The sequence below is a fragment of the Filicampus tigris genome, chromosome 6 (assembly GCF_054856515.1).
Source record: "Filicampus tigris isolate MCC_2025a chromosome 6, RoL_Ftig_1.0, whole genome shotgun sequence".
Taxonomy (NCBI): domain Eukaryota; kingdom Metazoa; phylum Chordata; class Actinopteri; order Syngnathiformes; family Syngnathidae; genus Filicampus; species Filicampus tigris.
Genome location: NC_141222.1, coordinates 13,429,789 through 13,445,080, shown reverse-complemented (window position 1 = coordinate 13,445,080; position 15,292 = coordinate 13,429,789). Strand labels below are relative to the sequence as shown.

Below are 15,292 nucleotides of genomic sequence, written 5' to 3'. Positions count from 1 at the left end.
CATTTTCGAAATAAATTCCATTCATTCATCCATTATCCAAACCGCTTGTCCTCACGTGGGTCATTGAATGAATTATAATCGTTTTAAAAGGGCGGCAAGATGTTTGACTGGTTAACACATCCGCCTCACAGTGCAGAGATTGTGGGTTCAAATCTGGCCTCGGCCTTCCTGTGTGGAGTTTGCTTGTTCTCCCCGTGCCTGTGTGGGTTTTCTGCGGGTACTCCGGTTTCCCCCCGACATTCTAAAAACATGCGTGGTAATTTTATTGGACGCTCTAAATTGCCCCTAGGTGTGATTGTGAGTGTGTGTGTTTGTCTCTGTGTGCCGTGCGATTGGCTGGCAACCGATTCAGGGTGTACCACGCCTCGTGCCCGAAGACAGCTGGGATAAGCACCAGCACGCCCGCGACCCTTTTGAGGATAAACGGTTGGATAATGGATGGATGGATCATCTTAAAAATATTTTAATAGCACCTTTGTCACTATTGGGGGTGGTCACACAGAGACGCACGAATGGGATGGTACAAGGCAGTCTCCAATCGCCCACGTCACACACACGGCTATATCATCCTTAAAGGTCAGGGTGCAAACATTTTTCAGAGTCTGTTAAAATTCATATTCTCATCGGTAATAGGTTTTATAATACATACAAGTCACTTCCTGCAAGTTGTCAACCACAGATCGATTAGAAAATAGGTTTTACTTACTCATTACAAGTGTTTCCGAACCTCATGGAAGCTCGAGGAATCGTGGCTCTAGACACCGGAAGTGACGTAGATGTATCTAAACCGCTACACCATAGACTGAAAGATGTCCATGCGCTACAAACATAGCACGTTCAATGGCGAGCGATGTTTTGGAATGATAGGATTTTGAAACACACGAGCCGACAAATGGGACCGTTCATGATTAGTAGTCACTGAATACTCCGGCTACTGTGACGTCACATCTCCGGAAAAAGCCGAAGATGAGGGGGCGCGAGATTCAAACGGTAGACGACACATTCTGAATTGTATTTAGTGATTAAACTGCTGTCTACCAACGACCTAATCACATTTTAATGACAGTTATGCATTGTAAAGGGGGTTCTAGAGGGCTACAGAAAAGTTTTCAATGTTTGCACCCTGACCTTTATGTGGAAATGTTGCAGTTTGTCACGTCTATCAGTCTTATTTCTGTTTCCGCAATGTCACGGCATACTCAGGTGCGCGCCCCATTCTGCCGTGATTTTGATGCAAATGAAGAATGCCACAAAGAATGCCACAACAATGCAAAGGTGGCAAACCCCCCATTACGCCCACTTCTACTGATGCAAAGTCTAGCAAAATACCAAAAGAAAGAAAACTCCACCCATGCGCACAGTTCACTAGACTTGCGCCGGGAGCAATAATAGGCCCCTGTATTTCAAATCCAAATTTACAAACTACAAGCTTCACCCTGTCAAAGTAATCCCCAATAAACACATTTTCTGTTGCTTTCAACAAGGCAATTGGGATTTTTGTGTTTTAGTATGTTTTTGAGTATGTGTTTTTAGTATGATGATTTAGTATGTGCTTTCCCTAAAAGCTGACACTGAACAGGCTGATAGAAGATAAACAGAATGTCAAACATTTGAAGACAAACTATTGAATAGGATATAAAATGAGAGTAGAGTGTGGCTGAGTTAGGCTGATTGTCAGACACATTGGATTGCCCCAAGCACTTCACATATACCAGGAAGAACAGACCTCATGCATACTAATTACACTATCATACACATTTCAACTAGGAATCTTAAGTTGTGTAATTCGTGTGTGTGTGTGTGTGTGCGTTCATGCACACCGTGTTCTTCATCCATCAAATCCACCATATCCCACTGTCTGACTATACCAAATTTACATACAGTACTAGACTGTGCACCTGTTTTTTTAACCACCCTTTTGAAAGATTCAGCAAAGCAGTGTCTGCCTTGACATTTACCTCACACCCCAAATGCATTAATATTCCTGCGGTTACATAATGAGACAGCATGACTATGCATCGGTGTCCAATTCAGGCCAGGCAGGCTGCAGCCTTTTGCTTCAAAATGAAACTTTTCAACTTGGTGATATCCTGAGCCATATTGCTGGCAGGGATGACACGGTGTGATCTGACAACCGCTTTGAAGAACCCCTTGTCGGATTCTGCCAGTGTGATTGGCAATTTCTCCAAATGGATTTTGAAAGCTTTTTACAGTAAGTGCATCTGCAAGAAAGATGAAAGATAACTTCAGAAAGTATCCTCTTCCCTGTATTCTCATCTCCTGTCAGTGTATTAGTTTTTATTAAATGAATGCTGTTGATTTTTTTTCTTTGATGGAAAGCAAAGACAAATTTCCCATGTATGACTAATGATCATACATATTAAAATCCTTTCATCCTCCTTCTTTTACTTATCCCTCTCATTTGTGTGTTTACATTATTTGTATTTGTAAAATTGCATCATATCAATCATGATTCTAAAATATGATTCTATGACATGCACAGTACATTGTAGACTTGCAGTGTATGTAGAAAGAAAAACAAGCCATAAATTCGAATTGGATCTGAACATATTTAAAGACTCTGCCAAGCTTCAACATTACTACTTAGTTACAACATATGTTGTCTAAAACTGGGCAGAAACTGTGCGAATTAAGCAAAATTATGAATTGTCAGATTTATTTTTTAAATCTGGGCCGGTTTCATGTGTTGTTGTCAGACATTTCTGGTTGTGCAGTGGTCCCGGCAGACAAGGAGTGGTTGGCTGAGGCAATTATTTTACAAAGTTTAAGTTGTTACAATTAAATTCTCCAAACCGAGACATTTCTCCACATGGTGGGAAAAAAAAGTGGTTAAATATGTTGTGAAAGGTGCCCATGTCTATTTCTTTAGATTTTTTAGCACAAGACACAAATATGGCACATGGCTTTGCAGTTAGCATCCTTTCTGGCGGGAGCATTCTGAACCCACAGACAGCAATTTTTGGGTGGGATTTGTTTGACAGTGTGTAACATGCGTTACCAATACCTATAGGACTTAAAGTTCTCAGTCAGTCCATTATAGCATGCACACCCCAAGCCATCTTCAATTGCTAATTAAATATGCTTTAACTAGGAGTACCAGGATTTTGACACTACAAGAAGTACGAGACTCTTCAATTTGACAGAATGCGCTCTGGTGCGCTATAGCAAGGATGTCATCGACTAAAAATGATTATTACTCATTGTTCAAGTGTCTAATAAAGGTATTTTGTTTATTAAAATTCTGTTGTGAGTATAATTTAATGTAAATTATGTAGTATAAATGAATGAGGAACAATTGGTGGAGCGCTGCGTGCGTGTCAGCTGTTATAAAATATAGCTGGTTTGGAGTCAAAGGAAAGGAGATGTGTCACAAACAGCTTTACTGCACTTTACTTCAAGAAGAAGAAGTAAATCCTTAGTACAGCCCACAAAACAACCCCTTCCCGATCGTACCCCGGAACTCTTTTTTTTCCACGGGGGAATTATGTCAACAAGCACCACATAAGCTCATTATTTTATTTATTTTTCGACTGTCTGGCATGCACTATCTACGTTAGGACTACCACATCTAACAGCCTTTTATACTACACGAGACACAACTCCTCGAGGAGCCGGCACAGGGGGACTTTTTTAATCTGACTCGCTGTAGATGTAACGCATCCTCTACTTTTTTAACAATCAGGTTGACCAGCATCGTTTCTCAATGCAACCACTGGTTGCTATAGAAACCCGGCGGCGCCGTCCCAGCACATCGTGCGTAAGAGTTAGTAAAGCCAACAAATTGACTGGTATGCCGTAATTAAAGAAATAATAAATTGTAACTATTTTTATATTGTTTAATACAATAAAATCGCACCATGGTAATGAAATATACACAGAATGAGTAAAAGTCAAGAGGCCAGAAGCATCTTGTATTCATATACGTAGAGTAATAGCACATCAAAGTTTGAAAACAGTCAAAATGACTGCTCTTGTACTCTTGGTGTTAAAAAAAAAAAAAACACTTACTTGTCATGCTGTCATTAAATTCATTTTGACAATCAGGCTTACTCAAATGAATAGAAACTTACTTTTTACACTCGTTAGTATCTAACAAGGTGATATAATTGAAAATATATGTCTCTTGTCTCTTAATATTTCCTTCACAATACACATTGACATTTACACATTATGCTGTGGAACGTACAGTATGGCAATGCACCAGTGGACATGGTGCATTGCCATACTTTACGTACGGTTTATTGCCACATAGCATCATGGGTACATTCCTTAATATCTTATGATGGTTCAGTCACCCTGTATATGTGTTAAGTCAAGTGGAATAAAGCCCCTGGGGTGTTAAGACAGACACACTAGTAGGGCAAGCAAAGCATCATGCCACAGCGCTGGTCAGACTGGTGGTGATGCAGTGAGATTATTGAAATATTTCACTATGGTTAGATTATGCACTTGTATGCACCAAAACAAATTTCACCGTCTAAAAGGATGACAATTCGAACAAAACAACATGATCTTTCCTTCAATAAAACACAATCATTATTAAGATGATTTACTTCACAGCTGTGGTATCATACTGTACCTCATTAGATTTGTCTAAGTAGAGGTAATACATTATCCAAAGTATCCTAACCTTAACCATGTACTGTAGTATTAATGAATGCACACACACAAACACACTTGTATATTGAAAAAAGTACTTAATTTTCAGTTGCACGAGTAAAATGTGGTAAACTGTGATTCTCTCTTTTTTCCTAAAAATAATCAAATTATATATTTGGTTTAACACATTAACCATGTGCAATCGATGAACAGTTTCCAGATTTTTTTTTCAGTATACAGTTTACAAACATACATACATCCATACATACATACATACATACGTACATACCTACATACATACATTCATACCTACTACATAAAATGTGCATGTTGATTGAGACCTGGCGGCTATTTGTGTCAGTTGCTTTGACTGACAGAAAACAAAAGCCTGAGTGAGTTGGAGAGTCAAACAAAACAGCTATTTAAAGCGGAAGTCAACCCAAACATATTTTTTTCAAAAATTCCCTCCAGACCCAGTAGTTGAAACACGGCATTCTGATTAATTTTGCGTTTGTGGAATACAAGTTAAGCAGCAAAATGCACTCGTTTTTAGCCATCCCCAGGGGCGGCCATTTTGTCTTCTGTCGACTGAAAATTACATCACAACTTCTCACAACGACCAATCACGGCTGACCTGTTTTCTGAATCTGAGCGGTGATTGGTCCTTGTGAGCAGTTGTGATGTCATTTTCAGTCGACAGAAGACAAAGTGGCTGCCCCCAGAAATGTCTAAAATTAAGTGGATTAACACTTATTCCACAAACGTGAAATTTATCAGAATGCCCTGCTTCAACTGGTGGGCTTCCATAGAACATATTCTTGAAAAAAATATGTTCACATTGACTTCTACTTTAACAATAATAACACTACATTTTCAGTCCTAGGATAGAATGTTTGCTCAGACTACTGCTGAAATTCTGTTCAGTTAAAACCAGGTAACCTAACTTGCTTGTGTTTATTCCCTGAGAGGAATCAGGAGCATCTGGGGAGATAATGAGGAGCATATGAACAGCACGTGTCAGACTCTCCCTTTAACCTTTGTAATGTGTTAGAAAGCTGCCCACGTCTTTAGTGTTTGCGGGTCAAATTTGACCCATGATTTAACTCAGCCTGAAAATTCATAAAAACACTAGTTATCATTCAATATTGTTTTTCAACTTATAGCTAACTTAGTATGTATTCATATCCATGGAAACAATGTTTTAAAATGGAATTTTTTGTCTCCACACAAATTTTATCTTACAATGTACCACTCGTGTTCAATTACAAAAACTGGTTAAATTCACTAATTATGTTTCCTATAGTGATCAAATTAGTAATTATACTATCCACATCTTAAACTAATATTAGAGTAACCCTACTCCAAAAATGATTTTATGTATTTATTTTTATTTTTGAAAAAAATTAACAATAGTGACATCTGTGGTGTTGGGGGTCAAAACTGACCCGTATAGATGTATGGTAGGATAAAGACAAAAAGTCATTTCTTTCTCATAAAAACAACTTCATTTTAAACAGAATTGCAAATGCAAATGAAAATCAAACCACAAACTGAAAATGTGTGCGTGTTTGTGTGTGTGTTGCTTACATGCATGAATCAGAGTATTATAGACGTTATAGACGTGTGCCCCTTGCATTTCACTCAAATGCATTTCTTGCAACCCTTGTGAGGAGAAGCGGTATAGATAATGGATGGATGGATGCATTTCTTGCATGTGTGGCAAGTGGCAATGGTTTTCCTGTCATTCTTGGAGGGGCAGGACTGTCACCTCTTTCTCTTGTTCCCCCTGGAATCCCTTGCCTAGTTCCTATGCCATGCAGCTATCACCAAACACTCTTCCCCCTTCCATGTTCGTCAGCTCAAGCAGGATCCTCTGAAGAGGGTGTGGAAACCAACAGCAAACATGGACTTGATGTCTTGGTCATGCGACATAGCCTTTCTAGTAGGCCCTGGAGTCATTTTGAGGTTGTTCTCTTCTGGTGCCCTGTATTGGGTGTCCAGAGGGCTTGATGACCACGGAATGTCATATTTCCTTGACTGGAAGACCTCTCTTTCAGCATCTGTGAAATCTGTGTCCTCCTCATCAGATGTATGGTCTTGTTCAGGGTCATACTGAACCCCGTCCTCATCCACATCCTCCTCAGCTTGGCTTTCCTCTCTGTCTTCAATAGCGCTGACTGTCAAGACCAAAGATATGATCCAGTCCCTCATAAACTGTACACCTCTTGCTCATGTAGAATACAGCTCCAACCAAACGTAACTGATATCTCTGTCTGTCTGTCTCTTTGTATGTCTATTGTGGAGCATGTTGAGCCATATTTGATCCACAGAGCAACCCACAGCTTTTAAACAGCCAGTATTCACTGATGGGTCAAATTTGACCCATAACATCACAAATGTCACTTTCTTTTTTTTTTGACATTTAGAATTTGTTAAAATAGTGAAAATTAATTTTGTTGCGTTAAAATAGTTGTGTCTGAGGATTAGATTAAGCCTCGTTCCGGTACAAAAAAGCAAATGGTACCTTTTACGTACCTAAACTTCAAAACCGGTCAATTTTGACCTCAACACAATATAAGGGTTAATCTCCAACCTTAACCTTACACAAGTTAAATTTTACCCTATTTTAAGATGGGGATAATAGCCAGTACATAATAAGACCTTGGGCTTGCCTTTCTAAAAAAACAAACAGGGCCCCCGTAGAGAGGGAGGTAATAGGTGCATATGTTGTTTGAGACCAATAAAACAAAACGGAACGTCAGTGCTTTTTCTTTTGTTTTTCCTGGAGACTAGCCAAGCGTCAGCATTTCTGGATTCCCATCGACATTTGTTGGTATCATCGCATATGAGAATGTAGAAAGAGGCTTTCAGCACGAGAGGAAAACTATACTGTTTTGTTACGGTCATGCATGCTCAGCAAATAGAGTAATGTGTGTGTGAGAGACAGTGATGAAGAGGTGCAGAAGAAATTAGGAGGTGAATACGAAGACAGAGAAGGAGTGTCTCAAGAGTGCAAGGTAAAGAGAGTTATAGAGGCAGAGACGGACACAGATTGGTTGATAGTGGTGCCTTGTAGCCAGTGTCCATATCTCCTGCCACCGATGAATCCTGCTGCACGACAACTAATGAACTCAACCGTCCTCTGGTGTCTTATCTTCCCACTTGCTCATTCACTCTCTCGTACACTCGCCATCCACTTCTGTCTGCCTTTCTGTACTCTCTACTGCTGTCTGCTTTATCCTCCACCTCCTCTTTCTCATTCTGATCCAACTCTCTTCTCCACACTCACCTCTGCTCCCTCGCTTTCAGATTCAGTCCCAATGAATGAACGTGTGTTCATTACCACCAAAATAAAATTTACCAAAGCATGTGAAGAAAGCAGTTAGAGGGTCTTTAAACAAGTTAACATAACCAATCTAGGACTCTCAGAAAAGCATGTGGATCAATATTAAATGAGAATTTGTGTAAATCATGTATCTATGCCAAAATATGTTTTCTTCCTTGGACGGTGCCTCACCACTCTTTTTTTTTTGTTATGCTAGGAACAAACAAAAAAAATTAATATCAGGTCATACTCAACTGGACTCTTTTTTATTACGATAACACTAACATTAACCGCAGCTGTCACAAAGTGCTGTACATAAAACATGAAAAACAATAATAATAAAAATAATAAAATTAAAAAAGGCTCAAGTGCCCAGCCCTGTGAATTTATCATGAGACTACATAAATAAAGGACAAATATATAGGTAACTAAATATATGTAAAGCCGACCGACTGAAATGAAACATAGGGTTTTCTTTGTTTAGTTAACTAACTGTTAACATTTAGTAGCTACATACCTTATCCCTTTACATGCAAAGTATGTTCTTGTCTGGGACATCTCTAAAAATCCCTCCAAACCGTCATGATCTTGCAAGCAAGTGCCGTAGTACACTTAAAGCTACAACCCAGAAGTGGAAGTCTTGCTTACCCTTCTCGTTTATCCCTAGAATAACATTGTGTTATTTTGCAATGATGTTTTTTATTGCAATATAATGCAATAAAAACTAAAAATTGATTGCGTCACAATGCAAAGATTTTGCAATAAAACGCAATGGTATTTGGTTATAACACAATCTTAAATATTCTCGTGATGTCCCCTCCCCAGGTGGGCTCTGTAGTCTGGTGACCGACGGTGGTTGTGTTGGCAGCTAAATACTATCATCGTCGACACTTAAACAGTTGTGAACAATTCAATCCACTCATGATACTCCTAGCCTGTAAGTGGATGTGAATAGGAAATTAGACAGCTAATGAGCGTTAAATAATGTTTATGAAAAAGAAAACATCTAACAATAACGGAAGGGTGCCCGGGTTGCGGATGGAGGATGGACCAGCAAAATAGGTTAAAGTGGCAAAAACAAAAAAGACTACAATAAATGTAAATAATTTGAAATAAATAGTTTGGTCCACTCCTCTTTGTGTCCTTGGTTCTCCGTATATAAACAAGCTCTGCACTTCAGACAAAGAAGATGAACACAAAATAATAAACGGAATAGTAAGTCAAGGCAACATGTCAAAACATCCATCTTTCCATTTTATACCACTTATCCCCTTCAGGGACATGAGGCAGACAATGTAAGCAACAGTATGCGCTTCCTCTTGAACTTCATCCTTCCATTAAACCGAAGGCCTATCTTGTGTAGGCTACTCGGCTGTTGGAGTCTATCCCAGCTGGCATAGGTTGAGAGACTGGTCATCCGTCAATCACAGGGCGGACACATAAAACAGACAACTAATTTCACTCACATTCACACCTACGGGGAATTTATAGTTTCATTCACTCAACATGCATTTCAGTACTGTGTGGGGAAGCTGTAGTACCTGGAGAGAACCAATAACAGCAGAGGAGACTCAATAGTACAATTAGTAAAAAAAAAAAAAAAGCGCACTTAGTAAAAGTTAAACTTAAGTCCAGAACAGAACATTTAAATGTGTGGATGCCACATGTAAACATTCTCTCTATTGCACAGGCTAATTAAGTCCAACACTTGGTCATCCACTTAAGACAAATAAACATCTCTCTCAAAAGGACACCCCTTTTTCCTTCAGGACAGGTAATGGCTTGTAACTTTAATTACATCAGTCAATACATGGTATTGCTCTCGCATTGATATTAAAGAGTTAACTGCTGATCTCATCTGGACCACATTGCTAACCAAAATAACAGCCCTGAGGCACGTAATCAGTCTATCGGATTAATTAAAGTGTGAAGTCTTACCGAATGTTGTAAACAAGTCCTTTGCACAGTGAACAGTCTTATGTTTTTGGGAGATTTCCAGAGGTCACTGATTAGCAATTCCAGTTGAGTGGCTGATCACCGCTCTGAAATGTAATGTATGTCCATGTGTTTATTCAGTCAAGCTACACACCTAGTTAGTCCTTTTTGTTTATTTCTGAATTCCCACCGCAGATAGGCCACCCTTGACTAGACGACTCAACCTTGGTTATTTGTTTCCAAACATTCCCAATGCCGCCGTTTGTGGAAATAGAGTAATACTGCTCTCCCACTATCCATCATGTTCATCCTTCCTGTCTTTGTTTCTACTACTAGTATTGAATTTTCATTTGTCTTTTCTTACACACAGTCTCACCATAAACAAGACACAGAGTAAAATGCCAATTGTCAAAATAACAGTCCAATGATACGTCTTCATCTAAAATCAATCTTCATTATCTAAATGTGTTGCCAAAATGGTTTTCAATATCCATTTCACAAACTGACAAAGTTAACTGAAATGGAGCTTATCACTGCAATAAACTTATGCAATAAAAATGTGAAATGAGAATTTAGCAAATGAGGCTGTTACATGTGATCATAAAATAATGTCTTTGTAGTTAGAATTGGTGCAGCAGCATGTGGGTGATTGTCTAAGGTTATTATTCTACGCTGTGTTCCGAGGGCCTGTTAATGTTTGTGGTCGTGAGGCGGGTGGGTCTTGTTTAGTTTCCAGTTGGTAAGTGTGGCAGCACCTGCCAGAAGACATTGTACTTTGCTTTACATTCATCTTTTCTATACAATCTCTCAGCTTATTGCAAAAATAAAACATCTGAAAAAAGACAGCTGATTCCCAGTTTTTAATACAGTGTTTATGATATGTTACACATATGATATGTCACAACACTTTTCAATAAACATCACATATTTGTCTTTTTCAGATGACTCAGGAGCAGTACATCCTGGCAGCACAGCCAAACTCGCTGCACCAGCGGGGGTCATCGGTGTGCGGAGCCCAAGTGTACCCTGCGGTGGGAATCTATGGCTGGAGGAAAAGATGCTTGTACTTCTTCATTCTCCTTCTTGTCGTCACCATGATTGTCAACCTGGCACTGACCATCTGGATCCTCAAAGTTATGAATTTCACTCCGGTAAGAGGCGAGTTGTCTGTGTGTCATGAAAAAGACAAAATGTTATATGCTTCAGTGCTCATGAGGGAGTTTATATGAGAAACGCTCTTAGGTGTGTTTTAAAAGGTTTGCTCTCAGGTAAAAGAAAGGTTCTACTGTTTGGAAACTAGTCAAAAATGTTTGGGAAAATATCCTCTAAAAATGAAAGTTGGTTCCTTACACAGCTTCTGTGTTTGTGCACATGCACATGTGATGACTGTCAGTGGTATGGCTCAATTTCAGCTCCTTTTGCTCAATTGCTTAATTCTAGCTCAAAATGATGGCATGGTCCACAAGGATGTCAGGAAAAAAAGAATGAAATCATTCTGGATCTAACTATTAAAATATGTGAACTGGGGTTGCTATGGCATTATTAAAAGCTAGTGTTCTGTCAGAATGATTTTGAGAGGAACATTTCTACAACATAAAACTCGCCAATCAGTATGGGTTCATCTCTTTTCAAGCTAGACTCGATAAGCATGTCATCCAAGGGTTACAGCTCCGAAGCAACCAATATCCCAGATCGCCTCAAGGCATCAAAGACTAAACTCTGATGGCTGGTATGCAAATGGTGCAGCATTTCACCTGGTTTATGTTTCAATATATATAAGAGAATATAAGAGGAGCAGTAAAAAAAAAATAAAAGGAGGGTGGCATGCAGTTAAAAAATATGCATGCCTGCGGGAAGGCAGCCAGCACAAGGTATAAAAAGAGTAGAGGATATTTCATAGGCTAACAGTGTGAAAAACAATATGGAAAACCACCATACTGGATTCATAAAGGCAAAAGGCGAGAAAAGAGAAAGAAACATAAATAAAAACAAGTCAACGTGAAACAAATTAAGTATTATATGAACACATTAAGCGACACGGTGGACGACTGGTTAGCACGTCCACCTCACAGTTCAGAGGTCGTGGGTTCGATCCCGGCTCCGGCCTCCCTGTGTGGAGTTTGCATGTTCTCCCCGTGCCTGCGTGGGTTTTCTCCGGGCACTCCGGTTTCCTCCCACATTCCAAAAACATGCATGGTAAGTTGATTGGACTGTCTAAATTGCCCCTAGGTGTGATTGTGAGTGCGGATGTTTGTCTCTGTGTGCCCTGCGATTGGCTGGCAACCTGTTCAGGGTGTCCCCCGCCTACTGCCCAAAGACAGCTGGGATAGGCTCCAGCACGCCCCGCGACCCTTGTGAGGAGAAGCGGTACAGATAATGGATGGATGGATGGATGAATACATTAAAATGCTAGCCATATACTAAACTGTTTTCATCATCATTAGCAGATATATGACTATATAGCTAAAGTTTACACTTTAAAGACACAGTGAAGTCATTTTTAAGATTTATTTATTAAAAACAAATCAACAATCAACAACAAATGTTTGAAGATACGTGCAAAGACTGAGAAAAAATGAATATTCAATTGTTGAGAAATACTGTAGTGTTAGTCTTTTACACCTTCTGTACTGTAGCGTTAGTCTTTTACACCTTCTCAGCTCTCCGGATTTTTTTGTGTGTGGCTATAGTGAGACGCACTGTTGTGTGGACCCATGGGTGGTGCACAGAGCAAGGTGGTGGTGAATTGGATAAGCCCACTACCAGCTTGCGAGCCAGCTAGCTTGCTAGTTGGACCTACCGGCTAGCATGGCCGCTAACTAGGCGGTGTTCCGTGCATGGGTCGACTCAAAAAAGACACTTAAGGGGAAATTAAAGCACCTGTAAAGCGGAAGAATCTCTTAATAAATAAATAAATTGATAAGTATATGACATAAGGCTCCAAAATAATGAAAAATAGATCCCACCTTTTAGCTTAGAGTGTATGAGCGTGTCCACTGAATGTACTGGAAACACGACCCTCAGCTATTAATGAATATGTTAATTCGTCCCAGAGTTATAAATTACCACCAGCCAAGCCGCCAAATCGATAAAATTTATTTTGGCAGGTATTGATAAAACTTACCAGTCAGTTTAGCCGGTGATGCATGAGGCAATTGTTTCAGTCAGATATACTTAGGGTTGGGTATAGAGTCTCAAGAATTGATTGGAACCAGGACTTTCTCCCGGAATCGTTCGCATTTCAAATTTCTATTTTCGCTGTCATGGTGCCTTGTCCGCAACCAAAAAAAAACAAACTTGCTGAGACCAACAAAGTGTACACACGTGCGTACGCGTCATGCTGGTGCATCAGGTTCTGATTAGTGTGTGTTTTAACTTTGTTAAAATAAAAGAAGAGTCGCCTCACTGACAATAAGATTATATTTTGCAAAAATTGTGCCATGCCATGTACAAGTTAACAGAGTGCTATGTCTGACATGCTTGAAGCCATTCAATCCAAGAATTTATTTATATTGTTTCAATTTTTTCAAACATTAAGGTAAAAGAGGGTCTGAAAATGTCTAGCAATGAATGAGTTAAAAACTAGAATACTGCCAATATTCGGATTTTAAAAGTTGTATTGGCTGCATGTAAACGTAGGCAATAACATGTACAATATTTTCTCTACCAAGTGAGCGTGTTTTCTTATCTGCAGTAACAGGATGTGTCCAAAACAGGCACAATGTAAACACACTCTGTACCTGCTGCTAATCTGAACTGGGTTGCCGAATTGCTCTGCTTTTGTCTGTCTCCACAGCAGGTTAGACCAATAGGAGCTCAGTGCATATTCATGTACACTCATGTGTGAATTCATTTTCATGAAGTTTTCAAAAATAAAGCTCAAGTGAAAGTAAAAATTGTAAGCGCTATGATGCAGATGAATCTTTGAGTAGAACTCAGAGATATATTGTACCTAACAAGAGAAAATTTATAATTATATTCTTACTGATTAAAGACTTATTGGTACAAGCCGAGGCCACACGCTACGTCATTCATGCCGTAGAGACAGAAAAATAATAACACAGCGGAGAAAATCTATGTACAGTATTCAAGTTAGGCACGCTTAGCCAGTGGCAATGCAAGATGCCAGATGTAGGCTATGGAGAGAAAGAGGCAATTTTATACAGCATTCGAGGAAGGTGGGAAGTAAGACTTTTCTGACTTCCAACTAGGAAAAGTGCACTAGCACTCCCGTTTGAACTGGGAGGTCTGAGTTGCAAAGTCGAAAAAAAAAGAAACCCGAGTTCACCGACCGACTTCAATGTGACGTCACTTGACAAGGGCTACCCCATGGAGACACAGACCGTGAATGGCAAAACAATTTACAATATTATAAACATATATTTCGATGTATTTATTTGTAATTCAAAATGCGAACTATTGCAGGAAAATCTGAATGTTAGTCCCGGTTTCAATCAATTCTCGAGATTCAATGCCCAACCCCAGTTATGTATCACATCATCAATACTGTATCTACATGTGGTAGCTGTCAAGAATGTATTTTTTCATTTTTTTAATAGAAATATTAATTGTATAATATTAAAGTGTTTAAAAGGTAATTGAAAAGAAACACTGCGAGAAAATTGGAGAAATAAACATGCGCAGTGAGGAAAACTATTGAGTCTCAGCAGTCTGGGTGGCTGCATTATTTCTTGCAAAAACTCATTTGAAAATACAGTCAGGATATATACCTATAACACATTCATGCCTGGTAAAGGAAGACATTATCTGTTAAAACTGAGCTTTCTTCATTAGACCACTCTCCTCGTTTGACTCATAAAGGGTCTCGGAATAAATGTTTGGATTGACTGTGGTGTGTGGTGTGGTGTTCATGATATGTCTTTTTTAATTAAGAATGTACTGTACAGTATGGCATGCATACTCAGCATCTACCTTGAAGCATCTGCTTTCTTGCTCCATAGAGACCCATAGATCAATTTTACTGCTTGCCAGAGAAAAAGTAAATGGATGATGAGTTGGTAGGTGGGTGTTGGGATGTCAGAACACCTTTCAGTTGGACTCAAAGTACCGCACAACTAACCAGATCACAGATGCTTGGGCTCAGACCCTTTGTATCTGGTGCTCCTACTGTGATCTAATAAACATTGGCATGTACTGTACGAGTAGAGCTTTGCAGTTTTCCAGTAATTCTAAAATGCGAACTGTGCAAAAAGTGGAGAACTAAAATATAAATGGGCATTAATGGGCCCACAATAAAAAAAAATCCCAAATCAACAGATTTTAAACTGGCAGCAGTAAATGGCTGAAATTCTTTTTTTCACTTGTGTTGACAAGGACATACTATAGACCATATTGTCAGAACTGGGTATTCCGCCTAGCCGATGTACCGGTCCGTCTATCCGCCTATGACAG

At 39.3% G+C, this 15,292-nt stretch overlaps 1 protein-coding gene across 1 annotated transcript in view; it reads left to right on the top strand.

Annotated features, from left to right (window-relative positions):
- The window catches only part of sgcz (sarcoglycan zeta), a 301,050-nt gene that overhangs the window by 171,386 nt on the left and 114,372 nt on the right, over positions 1–15,292 (top strand). The window contains exon 2 of the mRNA XM_086034706.1: positions 10,822–11,031. Within this exon, the coding sequence (XP_085890832.1) occupies positions 10,822–11,031 (210 nt within the window). The remainder of the gene's footprint in view (positions 1–10,821; positions 11,032–15,292) is intronic.